The 13,403-nt window shown below is 45.0% G+C and overlaps 1 protein-coding gene across 1 annotated transcript in view; it reads right to left on the bottom strand.

Moving 5' to 3' along the window:
- Positions 1-157: 157 nt before the first annotated feature.
- Positions 158-13,403, bottom strand: part of tmem131 (transmembrane protein 131) — a 46,188-nt gene continuing 32,942 nt past the window's right edge. The window contains exons 25-41 of the mRNA XM_079267432.1: positions 9,917-9,989; positions 9,680-9,831; positions 8,290-8,432; positions 7,642-7,828; positions 6,680-6,865; positions 6,442-6,597; positions 5,510-5,967; positions 5,229-5,416; positions 3,301-3,431; positions 3,092-3,213; positions 2,743-2,895; positions 2,508-2,658; positions 1,858-1,967; positions 1,707-1,779; positions 1,523-1,626; positions 1,166-1,302; positions 158-858 (exon numbers count right to left, since the gene is read on the bottom strand). Of these exons, the coding sequence (XP_079123558.1) occupies positions 577-858; positions 1,166-1,302; positions 1,523-1,626; positions 1,707-1,779; positions 1,858-1,967; positions 2,508-2,658; positions 2,743-2,895; positions 3,092-3,213; positions 3,301-3,431; positions 5,229-5,416; positions 5,510-5,967; positions 6,442-6,597; positions 6,680-6,865; positions 7,642-7,828; positions 8,290-8,432; positions 9,680-9,831; positions 9,917-9,989 (2,806 nt within the window). The 3' untranslated portion in view covers positions 158-576. The remainder of the gene's footprint in view (positions 859-1,165; positions 1,303-1,522; positions 1,627-1,706; positions 1,780-1,857; positions 1,968-2,507; positions 2,659-2,742; positions 2,896-3,091; positions 3,214-3,300; positions 3,432-5,228; positions 5,417-5,509; positions 5,968-6,441; positions 6,598-6,679; positions 6,866-7,641; positions 7,829-8,289; positions 8,433-9,679; positions 9,832-9,916; positions 9,990-13,403) is intronic.

The raw sequence follows: 13,403 nt of genomic DNA, 5'->3' as shown, positions 1-13,403 counted from the left end.
CATAGCTGTGACTTCATGACATCGTTACAGCCTCAAGGGGGCGTGCTAGCGTTGAATGGACACAAATGACCAACAATACATGCAGCGTCTGTTTGCCATACGAGGTGATGTGTTGAGGTATCGCACGTTATTTTGAAATGGAATAAAAAACAAGATGTTCTGCTGAAAACCTTTATTTAAATTTGCTGACGAGGCGATGTACAGTACAAACCTCAAACTCAGTGTTTGATCACCGATGTTCGGAGGAATCACTTCTTAGACGCCAAATAAAAGTGAAAGAATTAAAATCATTTTGACTTTTGAAAGAAACCAAAACGAGGGTGAAAAGAAGCCACGCGGCTTAAAACCAGACGTCTGCTCCAACAGTAATACTGAACATCACCAGCTGCGCTGGCATTAGCATTCCATGCTACCAGCATTCCATCAATTTAGGGGCACCTGTTAAAACAAATCCAAATAAAAGAGTGAGCACTTCTGCCCCCCCATGAATAAAACGCTGCAGAGAACAAGACGGCCACCGAAGCCTCTCACGCTTCAGGTGACTTTGCTTTCTGTTGGATTGTGATGAGCAGCACTTTAACTGCCGTTGTCGGGGGAGCTGGGCCACGGCTCGGAGCTGCGCCGGCTCAACGTCGGCCTCCACATGTTCCACGGGTTGTAGGTCCGACTCAGCTCGGGCGGAGCGGCGATCGCCGACGGCGACGGGGAGGAGGGACCGCCGACCAGATCGCTCAGCGCCACCGTGGAGCCGGTCGTCGGGGGGAACGGGTGAAGCGCCGAGTCGGCGCTCGTGGACCAGATGGAGCTGCCGAAGGGCGTCGTGGTGGACCAGGGGCTACGACCGGTACCCAGGAGGGACTGAAAGACACGGGACAGAAACACCGTCAGCTGGGACAAGACAGTGAGCGATGAAGACGTCATCATCATCAGCTTCACGAGGTGATTTATAGTCAACTCTACCCGACGATCAGAGGAAGAGATTTAATGTAATATTAACAACAGGTCTAGTTCCATCGTTCAAAGTCAAAGAATAACTTGATGTTAGTTGTAATAAAATAAAGTACATTTATAGTTTTCCACTGAACCGTTGCACTAATATTTATAGATATGAATTCTCCAACATAAATATGATAGAATGTGTACATATGCAGACGGAGGCTCTTACTGCGGTCGGGGCCGTCGGGGAGCTGGAGGGCCACGAGTGAAGAGAGTCGCTGCTCGGCACGACGTCCCACAGAGACGAGGGGGAGCTGAACTCAGGCCAGCGCTGCGGAGGCTCAGAGGACTTCATCCCACTGAAGACTGCCCCCCCCACACACACACACACACACACACACACACACACACACACACACACACACACACACACACACACACACACACACACACACACACACACACACACACACACACACACACACACACACACACACACACACACACACACACACACACACCAGTTTGAACAAAGCCAACAAGCACTGAAGTGTCGCTAGTTCTTCTTCGTTGGTACACAGGTTACCTTTGGTCAGGTTGAAGGAGCTGTTGGGTCCAAAAGCAGAGAAGGAGTTTGCAGAATGGAAGTTTGGACTGCTGGCCGAGTCGAGGGGGCTCCACAGTCCAGAGCTACACACACACACACACACACACACACATCAGGTATTGATCTCACACCTGTACATCAACACGTTGTTTCCTCTCATTACCTGTCCGAGCTGTCACTCTCCACCGATGTCATGTGAGCCAGAGCCTTGTCAGGTTTACCTGGACCGGATCCACCTGAACCGGGACAGAAACCACATGAGTTGCCCACCAGAACCAGAACTCGCTGCGACCAGGTGTCGGGTCTCAGCTCACCTGGACTTTTATCGTAGCCGGCAGCGACGGCAGCAAAGCTGGGGGTCCCGTTGGTGCCGGGCAGAGGAGCTGACAGCTGACTCCCTGGAGCCTTCTTCTGGTTCCCCTCACTGTCACAAGGTTCAGTCAACAGTTACACACACCAGAGGTACTGCATCATCAACCACTGATCATCGATGGATTCAGGGGTTCAACATCCGTATAATTCTGCACAAACAACCTCCTGAAGAAATCGACAATATCTGACGACGAGAAGACAAGTGAAAGTAAACAGCTGTCTGAGTTCAGATCCCACGACGTCCTCACAATCAACGCTTCTGATATCTGTGACACATCTGCGTTTAATAACCCTGTAAATGGATCTGTTGCTGTGACATATTCGGGCCATTAGAAGTGAAATAAATGTTCAAAACATAATAATTATAATTACAGATCCGGGCGAGGCGATAACATTCAGGACAGAAGACGAGATCAAAGCTGTAAAAATGTCCGAGAAGAATCTCGACTGATGTTTTATTTCCTGAATGAGCCTGAAAGTAAAGAAACGTCTCCACAGAGTCCAGATGTTCCTTACTGAACATCGTTTGATGACGTTGGTCCAAACTTACTCGTATATTCGTGACTTTAGACCTGAAAGAGTTCGGTATCACCTGTTACTGTTGAGCACGCTGCTGTACGAGCCTCGGGACAGCAGGATGGGGGAGGTGGGGGGAGGGGAGCAGGTCTCTGCTGTCGAGGATCTCTTCAGGAAAGGGTCTGCGTTGATGGTCTGGAGGGAGATCTGCTGGAGACTGTCTGCTTCTGGAGAAGAAGAACGGTAGAACACGTGACCGGCGGGAGTCTCCAGGAGGACAGACGAGGGGACGGCTTCACGTCTTTACTCACGGACACAGTGCTTGGACAGCGGGACGTCCCACTCTGGAGCGGCCGAGTCCTTCTCGCCGTCTGAGCTGCTGCTGTGGCCGAGCTCCGGCATCGGGCCGCTGGACAACAACTTGGCCAACAGAGACGGGCGTCCTTCCTCCAGCTTCCCATCGACTACCGAAACAAACACGTCTCAGACAAGTGACAACATCTCAGAATTCCAGTTTAAAGTTTGATTTAATGATTGATTTGATGCTGCAATGGGATCAAACATTGCGGTTTTAATGGGACATTCTTTGTCTGTAAGGGTCTGAATGTATTTTGGCGACAGAGTGAAAGATGTCCCTGGCGATGAGGGCTAAAGACTCACATCTCTGTTTCTGCAGCGGTCTGGTCTTCGGGATGCTGCCCACCAGAGGATTAAGAGCTTTGGATGTGAAGCTCTTGCGTTGTTTGTTCTCCAGCGGCGTTACGTACGGCAGCTCCAGAGAACTGACAACAAAGATTCGTCATGAAAACTAAGAAGAGGCAATAAAACAGAAGACGATGCGACCACATGTGATGACGCCATAAACTCACCTGGACTTCTCTGCCGGGTTCTCTTTCTTTGTGGGTCCTTGTTTCTTGGTTTTGGGCTTGATGAGGAAATCCGAAGTTTCTTCTTTTACCTTTGCTGTTGTTACTGTCCGTCCTTTCTTCTTCACAGGTTCCTGAAAGAAATGAACATGTTCAATAACAGCACGATCGATATTATGTCAATGCTGCTATAAAAAATACAAGAAATTATTATTGGTTTTTTGATTATTTAGTGAAATAAAAAGAAAATAATCAACATTTCTTGATTATTCTTGCATATGAACGAATAGTCTCATTCTCAGCTAATTAATGATCTCAGAGATGATCTCTCATTGAGGATGCGGCCTCTACCGTACGACTCCTCTACCGTACGACGCCTCTACCGTACCGTACGACGCCTCTACCGTACGACGCCTCTACCGTACGACGCCTCTACCGTACCGTACGACGCCTCTACCGTACGACGCCTCTACCGTACCGTACGACGCCTCTACCGTACCGTACGACGCCTCTACCGTACCGTACGACGCCTCTACCGTACCGTACGACGCCTCTACCGTACCGTACGACGCCTCTACCGTACCGCACGACGCCTCTACCGTACCGCACGACGCCTCTACCGTACCGCACGACGCCTCTACCGTACCGCACGACGCCTCTACCGTACCGCACGACGCCTCTACCGTACCGCACGACGCCTCTACCGTACCGTACGACGCCTCTACCGTACCGTACGACGCCTCTACCGTACCGTACGACGCCTCTACCGTACCGTACGACGCCTCTACCGTACCGTACGACGCCTCTACCGTACCGTACGATGCCACTACCGTACCGTACGACGCCTCTACCGTATGACGCCACTACCGTACCGTACAACGCCTCTACCGTACCGTACGACGCCTCTACCGTACCGTACGATGCCACTACCGTACCGTACGACGCCTCTACCGTACCGTACGATGCCACTACCGTACCGTACGACGCCTCTACCGTATGACGCCACTACCGTACCGTACGATGCCACTACCGTACCGTACGACGCCTCTACCGTACGACGCCTCTACCGTACCGTACGACGCCTCTACCGTACCGTACGACGCCTCTACCGTACCGTACGACGCCTCTACCGTACCGTACGATGCCACTACCGTACCGTACGACGCCTCTACCGTATGACGCCACTACCGTACCGTACAACGCCTCTACCGTACCGTACGACGCCTCTACCGTACCGTACGATGCCACTACCGTACCGTACGACGCCTCTACCGTATGACGCCACTACCGTACCGTACAACGCCTCTACCGTACCGTACGACGCCTCTACTGTACGACGCTACTACCGTACCGTACGATGCCTCTACCGTACGACGCCTCTACCGTACCGTACGATGCCTCTACCGTACGATGCCACTACCGTACCGTACGATGCCACTACCGTACCGTACGACGCCTCTACCGTACGACGCCTCTACCGTACCGTACGATGCCACTATCGTACCGTACGACGCCTCTACCGTACGACGCCACTACCGTACCCTACGACGCCTCTACCGTACGACGCCACTATCGTACCGTACGACGCCTCTACCGTACGACGCCACTACCGTACCGTACGACGCCTCTACCGTACGACGCCACTATCGTACCGTACGACGCCTCTACCATACGACGCCACTACCGTACCCTACGACGCCTCTACCGTACGACGCCACTACCGTACCGTACGACGCCTCTACCGTTACCTGACGGCTGCTCCACAAACAGACCAATGTTCTGCTTGTTGGTCACATGTTACTCAACTTACTCGTGAGGGTTTTATTGTGTTTCAGACGAGAGTTCTCAGCATCTACTGGAGTAAAACTCAACTCGTCTGCTACGAGAGTCCGGTAGACGTGATATCTGAACTACAGCTCTACACTCTGTACCTCTTTGACGTTTGTCTCCACGTCTGGATTGGACGTCTCCGTGGTGGTGGAGGAGCTGTCGTCGTTGTCGGCCATGTTGTCTTTCAGCTCATCTCCCGGAGTCGTCTTTACTGTTGGTTTCTTCTCTTTCTCTTCCTTCTTCTTCTGGGCTTTTGTTTTGCCCCGGAGCTTCCCTTTGGATTCAAACACTGGACAACAACAACACCATCAAACACACACAGGCTCAAAGACCTGGTCCTGAACTGGACCTGGTCTCTTGTGACATGAACAGATGTGGGTACCTTTGTTTTGCATCGACTGAGCGCTCTGTTCCTGGAGAGTCTCACCGCCCAGCGGGTCTGGGCGGTCCAGGTCGTTGTCCATGGCTCCGATCAGGTTGGCGTACTCTGCCTCCTCGGGGCTGAGGCCTCTGTGAGGCGGCGACGACGACGTCCCGGCTAAACTTTGACTCTGGAGCTCCGGCTGTTTGGTGCTCCGAGCCTTCCGGTTGGTCAGCTGGCAGGCCGAGGAGGCGGGAGGGGGAGGAGCTTCTTGGCCCGAGGTCGTACTTCCTTTGGTCAGCTGGGAGGAAGCGGTTTGCATTGCTGGGCGGCCGAAGGTGATCCTGGACCTCTTGTCTTGACCGTCGGAGTCGGAGAAGGTGCGGCCGTTTCCCTGTCGGCCTCCGATCCGAGCCGCTCCGTTACCGGAGGCGTACGCTCCTCTGGAGTTCTGAGGAGGGTCGCCGTAATCATTCAACCTGAGGGGACAAAGAAAAGGTGTCACATGACGCTTTACAAGCTGCGTCTCCAGTCGCATGATGTGGATCCCTTCACATTGTGATGCTACCTCTCAAGACACAGGAGCTGCTGCTCTGCTGCTGCCTCCATCTGTTACTGAGGTTACACTAAAGTCCAACAACAAGCTCAGCAGCAGAGCAGCAGCTCCTGTCCTGAGAGGTAGAATCAGTGTGAGTGAATGAGTCTGGTGTGTTTGTAGATCATAGATAACAGCTTCATTCCCTCAGAAAGGTCTGTGTGACAGCAAGCTGAAGACATTCTGAATACAGCTTCACTTCAACTGAGAGACATTCTGTGAGGAGTGAACATACGTCCACAGCATACTTCTAAACATCACAACGATCCCTCCGATACATGTGTTCACTCGTGACTCGTGAGGTTTCATCAAACTGTGTCTGAGACGTAGCTCAGCCTTCCCCCAGTGTTCCACTTACTTTGATTCACTGTGAATCTGCACAATTTCCCTGAGATTAAATGGCCTCCCGGTCTCCATGGAGGAGTTGGATTCCACAGACACGCGTCTCTTGAAGGGCTCCCAAATGCTCTGAGCCTCCAGATACGCTGTGGCGATCACCAGCAGGAACATGGAGCTGAGGAGACGTTCACAGCAGACCGTTAGTCCGGTTGAAACACTAACAGAAGATATAGCGGGGCTGCGTTTGAGGCGCTCACCTCATGATGAGAGACACGATGACGTAGAGCTCCAGCTCCCAGCTCGGTCTGGGCAGAGTCTCTGCACAGGCGCCCAGCATGTGGTAGGGCAGCGAGGCGTTCAGGACAAACACGAACTCTGAGCCTCCGCACGTCACCAGTTTCAGCTCCCGGATCACTCGAGACGAGGTGAAGTCGGGCGTAAACCTGAAGGCATCGAGGGGAAATGTTGAAGTTTAAACAGGAATGGATATAAAACCTGGCTAACCGACATGTGGTCTGTGGGATTTGCCTCAAAGAACTTTGCATGATTTGCCGAATGGTTTCTTTATGGGACATATTTGCATGTTGATGTTTATTTGTCACACTGCTGGTGTGTAAAGGCCTGTTTCACCTTCTGAACCTAAGAACCCACCAGAGAGCACGAAACGCTTGTTTTATTGAAACACAGATGGTTCAAAGGTTGAGATGGTTGAGAGGGTTCAGAGGGTTGAGAGGGTTCAGAGGGTTGAGAGGGTTGAGAGGGTTGAGAGGGTTGAGAGGGTTCAGAGGGTTGAGAGGGTTGAGAGGGTTGAGAGGGTTCAGAGGGTTGAGAGGGTTCAGAGGGTTCAGAGGGTTCAGAGGGTTCAGAGGGTTCAGAGGGTTGAGAGGGTTCAGAGGGTTCAGAGGGTTGAGAGGGTTCAGAGGGTTCAGAGGGTTCAGAGGGTTGAGAGGGTTCAGAGGGTTCAGAGGGTTCAGAGGGTTCAGAGGGTTCAGAGGGTTGAGAGGGTTCAGAGGGTTCAGAGGGTTCAGAGGGTTGAGAGGGTTGAGAGGGTTGAGAGGGTTCAGAGGGTTCAGAGGGTTGAGAGGGTTGAGAGGGTTCAGAGGGTTGAGAGGGTTGAGAGGGTTCAGAGGGTTGAGAGGGTTCAGAGGGTTCAGAGGGTTGAGAGGGTTGAGAGGGTTCAGAGGGTTGAGAGGGTTCAGAGGGTTCAGAGACCACTCACAGTATGATGAGGTCTTTTGAAGCGTTGGGCTTCAGTGCAAACTCGTGACAGTTCAGGACTTTGAATCCGTATCCTTCACAGACTTGTCCGTTGATCTCAGCTGATCGGATGGTGATGGTGAGCAGACCCGTGTTCTCCACTCTGAACGTCCTCTTCAGGGTGAAGTTTGGCTCCTTGACTTTTACCTCTGAGAGGAAATGAAGAAATAATAATGGAACAAATCAAAGTGTGTTAACCTGCTGTGCCCTCTGTGGGAACCATGAATGCACCTGTGCAAGTATACGCTCAATGTATTATAGCGTTCATACGCATTTCATTAAAGGAGCTCTGGGTGAACGGGAAGAAATAACCGTCTCAGATGAGAGAATAGATTACGATATTCTCGTAGAAGACTGTAATCTTACTGTTATTAAAAGTGTTCTTAACTTAAAGCCCCTCCCCCTCCTCATTGAAGCGACTGGGTGAACGATAGGAAGCGTGACGTCTACACAGTTTATCATAGAAGCTGAGTTCAAACCTCCAAAATACATTTTTAAAAACTCACTCTCCTGCCAAAACATGCATTAACAGACAGAAGGATGACAGAAGGTCCCCACGGAGGCACAAAGGTGAAACCAGATAGAGTATTGATATGTGGTCGGGGCTCACTCTCGGTGCAGTCCTTCAGCAGAGCCTCCGTCATCTTGAACCTCAGAGAGCTGCCGTGGCCCGGAGGCTTCCCGGCTACTTTCAGGCTCTCCGTCGTTCCTCGACCGTGAAGTAAGATGGTGTCGATCACAGTCAGGTTGTTTCTGAACACGTTCATTGAGGAAGAGGGTCAAACTTTCAACGCATAGATATCAGCATCAAACTGCCACACAAGTGTTGTTTCAATATGCAAATGAGCACATTTTCATACATTTCCAGAACATAAATGTGAACGTTGGATAAAGTCAGGTTCAAAATGATTGTTTCATGTTGTCGACATATTAGTCTTTAAAAGTGTTTACATTTATGATTTCTCTTTATATCACTCCATCAATCAGAAAACATCCTTTATCTCCATGTTGTATTAATAAATGTATAAATGAGTGATGTGTGAACCTTCAGCACACAGAGGAATGAACGAGTGAAGTTTGGTGAATGTAAGAGCTGCTGAAGTGGAGATTTATCATCAGAGTCTGAGAACAAACTCATTGAGAGGAAACGTCCTTAAAGAGACGTTTAGTTACATCACAGACATTTAGACTCTACAGGTGAATATTCACCACTTCATCACTCACATTCAGAGACTCTACAGGTGAATATTCACCACTTCATCACTCACATTAAGAGACTCTACAGGTGAATATTCACCACTTCATCACTCACATTAAGAGACTCTACAGGTGAATATTCACCACTTCATCACTCACATTAAGAGACTCTACAGGTGAATATTCACCACTTCATCCATCACATTAAGAGACTCTACAGGTGAATATTCACCACTTCATCACTCACATTAAGAGACTCTACAGGTGAATATTCACCACTTCATCACTCACATTCAGAGACTCTACAGGTGAATATTCACCACTTCATCCATCACATTAAGAGACTCTACAGGTGAATATTCACCACTTCATCACTCACATTAAGAGACTCTACAGGTGAATATTCACCACTTCATCACTCACATTAAGAGACTCTACAGGTGAATATTCACCACTTCATCACTCACATTAAGAGACTCTACAGGTGAATATTCACCACTTCATCACTCACATTAAGAGACTCTACAGGTGAATATTCAACACTTCATCACTAACATTAAGAGCAGTATTTATTGTATTACAAGTTTTCTGAAACGTTATGTTTAAATATGTAAATGAGGCATTATGCAATAGTAACTTTTGGTGAATTTAGTAGAAATCTACAAACGTAAACAGATGAAGTAAAATAAATGTTTTATTTCCTTCAGTCTGAAAGAAGACGAGTTAAGGAGGAAAAAATAGAACAAAACATCTCGAAATTGACCAGAACAACGTTTTAGTCCATTTATGCTTCGTCCCGTTACCTGACGATGAGGAGGGAGGAGACGCTGTGGTTGCTGGAGGGAGTGAACCTCACGCTGAAGGCCTTCACCTCTCCGGGCAGCAGGAGGAGGTTGTACACGAAAGGTCTGGTGGATCCCTCTACGAAGCCTGAGCTGCTCTTCATCACCGCCGTCTGCCAAAACAAACACAGAAGCCCGTTAGCGCCCGTTAGCTTCTACGTGCTGCGGATGATTCTCTGGAAGTCCAGCGTCACTCACGTGATTCCTGTGAACCTGGAACTCTAAGGTGCTCGTGTCGATGTTTATGTTGGACAGATTTCCTAACGGCAGCCTGGAAAGTAAAAATCAGAGAAGACAGAGAGAGGAAGATGAGGGGATGAAGAACACATCTAAATGTGTAATATGTTCTATCTTTACTCTCACAAGAGTAGCCTGAACTGTTTGACATATGTTGTTATGCCTTTGTCTTAATCAGTTGCATGTTTTCATGCAAAATGAGTTTAATGTAGAACATCAGAGCTGAAGATTTGATTATTGTGATGATGTAGTTTTATTTAGTCTTGATACATTGGTCATTAACATTATAAATGAACAGAGTAACGTTGATCCTTGATCCTCACAGTTCAGTTCTCATGTGAACCTCAACGATTAATTACACAGTTTACCGTTAACCATCAGCGTGTAAATAAAGTTAACGTTAACCATCAGCGTGTAAATAAAGTTAACGTTAACCATCAGCGTGTAAATAAAGTTAACGTTAACCATCAGCGTGTAAATAAAGTTAACGTTAACCATCAGCGTGTAAATAAAGTTAACGTTAACCATCAGCGTGTAAATAAAGTTTTAACATTAACCATCAGAGTGTAAATAAAGTTAACGTTAACCATCAGAGTGTAAATAAAGTTTTAACGTTAACCATCAGAGTGTAAATAAAGTTTAACGTTAACCATCAGAGTGTAAATAAAGTTAACGTTAACCATCAGAGTGTAAATAAAGTTAACATTAACCATCAGAGTGTAAATAAAGTTTTAACGTTAACCATCAGAGTGTAAATAAAGTTTTAACGGTAACCATCAGAGTGTAAACTTTATTTACACTGTGATGGTTAACGTTAACCATCAGCATGTAAATAAAGTTAACGTTAACCATCAGCGTGTAAATAAAGTTAACGTTAACCATCAGCGTGTAAATAAAGTTTTAACATTAACCATCAGAGTGTAAATAAAGTTAACGTTAACCATCAGCGTGTAAATAAAGTTTTAACATTAACCATCAGAGTGTAAATAAAGTTTTAACGTTAACCATCAGAGTGTAAACTTTATTTACACTGTGATGGTTAATGTTAACCATCAGCATGTAAATAAAGTTAACGTTAACCATCAGCGTGTAAATAAAGTTAACGTTAACCATCAGCGTGTAAATAAAGTTTTAACATTAACCATCAGAGTGTAAATAAAGTTTTAACGTTAACCATCAGAGTGTAAATAAAGTTTTAACGGTAACCATCAGCGTGTAAATAAAGTTAACGGTAACCATCAGAGTGTAAATAAAGTTTTAACGGTAACCATCAGCGTGTAAATAAAGTTAACGGTAACCATCAGAGTGTAAATAAAGTTTTAACGTTAAACTTTATTTACACTGATGGTTAACGTTAACCATCAGCGTGTAAATAAAGTTCAACGTTAACCATCAGCGTGTAAATAAAGTTCAACGTCAACCATCAGAGTGTAAATAAAGTTAACGTTAACCATCAGTGTGTGAATAAAGTTTAACGTTAACCATCAGAGTGTAAATAAAGTTTTAACGTTAAACTTTATTTACACTGTGATGGTTAACGTTAACCATCACAGTGTAAATAAAGTTTTAAGGTTAACCGTCAGAGTGTAAATAAAGTTTAACGTTAACCATCAGCGTGTAAATAAAGTTTTAACGTTAAGAATCAGCATGTAAATAAAGTTTTAACGTTAACAATCAGCGTGTAAATAAAGTTTTAACGTTAACCATCAGAGTGTAAATAAAGTTTAACGTTAACCATCAGAGTGTAAATAAAGTTTAATGTTAACCATCAGCGTGTAAATAAAGTTTTAACGTTAACAATCAGCGTGTAAATAAAGTTTTAACGTTAACAATCAGCGTGTAAATAAAGTTTTAACGTTAACAATCAGCGTGTAAATAAAGTTTTAACGTTAACGATCAGCGTGTAAATAAAGTTAACGGTAACCATCAGAGTGTAAATAAAGTTTTAACGGTAACCATCAGCGTGTAAATAAAGTTAACGTTAACCATCAGAGTGTAAATAAAGTTTTAACGTTAACCATCAGCGTGTAAATAAAGTTAACGGTAACCATCAGAGTGTAAATAAAGTTTTAACGGTAACCATCAGCGTGTAAATAAAGTTAACGGTAACCATCAGAGTGTAAATAAAGTTTTAACGTTAAACTTTATTTACACTGATGGTTAACGTTAACCATCAGCGTGTAAATAAAGTTCAACGTTAACCATCAGCGTGTAAATAAAGTTCAACGTCAACCATCAGAGTGTAAATAAAGTTAACGTTAACCATCAGTGTGTGAATAAAGTTTAACGTTAACCATCACAGTGTAAATAAAGTTTTAACGTTAAACTTTATTTACACTCTGATGGTTAACGTTAACCATCACAGTGTAAATAAAGTTTTAACGTTAAACTTTATTTACACTGTGATGGTTAACGTTAACCATCACAGTGTAAATAAAGTTTTAAGGTTAACCATCAGAGTGTAAATAAAGTTTAACGTTAACCATCAGCGTGTAAATAAAGTTTTAACGTTAACAATCAGCGTGTAAATAAAGTTTTAACGTTAACAATCAGCGTGTAAATAAAGTTTTAACGTTAACCATCAGAGTGTAAATAAAGTTTAACGTTAACCATCAGAGTGTAAATAAAGTTTAATGTTAACCATCAGCGTGTAAATAAAGTTTTAACGTTAACAATCAGCGTGTAAATAAAGTTTTAACGTTAACAATCAGCGTGTAAATAAAGTTTTAACGTTAACAATCAGCGTGTAAATAAAGTTTTAACGTTAACGATCAGCGTGTAAATAAAGTTTTAACGTTAACATCAGAGTGTAAATAAAGTTTTAACGTCAACCATCAGAGTGTAAATAAAGTTAACGTTAACCATCAGAGTGTAAATAAAGTTTAACGTTAACCATCAGAGTGTAAATAAAGTTTAACGTAAACCATCAGAGTGTAAATAAAGTTTAACGTAAACCATCAGAGTGTAAATAAAGTTTAACGTAAACCATCAGAGTGTGAATAAAGTTTAATGTTAACCATCAGAGTGAAAATAAAGTTTAATGTTAACCATCAGAGTGAAAATAAAGTTTAATGTTAACATCAGAGTGTAAATAAAGTTTTAACGTTAACCATCACAGTGTAAATAAAGTTTAACGTAAACCATCAGTGTGAATAAAGTTTAATGTTAACCATCAGAGTGAAAATAAAGTTTAATGTTAACCATCAGAGTGAAAATAAAGTTTAATGTTAACATCAGAGTGTAAATAAAGTTTTAACGTTAACCATCACAGTGTAAATAAAGTTTAATGTTAAACTTTATTTACACGCTAATGGTTAACGTTAACCATCAGCATGTAAATAAAGTTAACGTTAACCATCAGTGTGTGAATAAAGTTTAACGTTAACCATCAGAGTGTAAATAAAGTTAACGTTAACCATCACAGTGTAAATAAAGTTAACGTTAACCA

The sequence above is a fragment of the Melanostigma gelatinosum genome (genome assembly GCF_949748355.1).
Source record: "Melanostigma gelatinosum genome assembly, chromosome: 4".
Taxonomy (NCBI): Eukaryota; Metazoa; Chordata; class Actinopteri; order Perciformes; family Zoarcidae; genus Melanostigma; species Melanostigma gelatinosum.
Note: the sequence above shows the minus strand (reverse complement) of the source record. Positions and strands in the feature narration are given on the sequence as shown.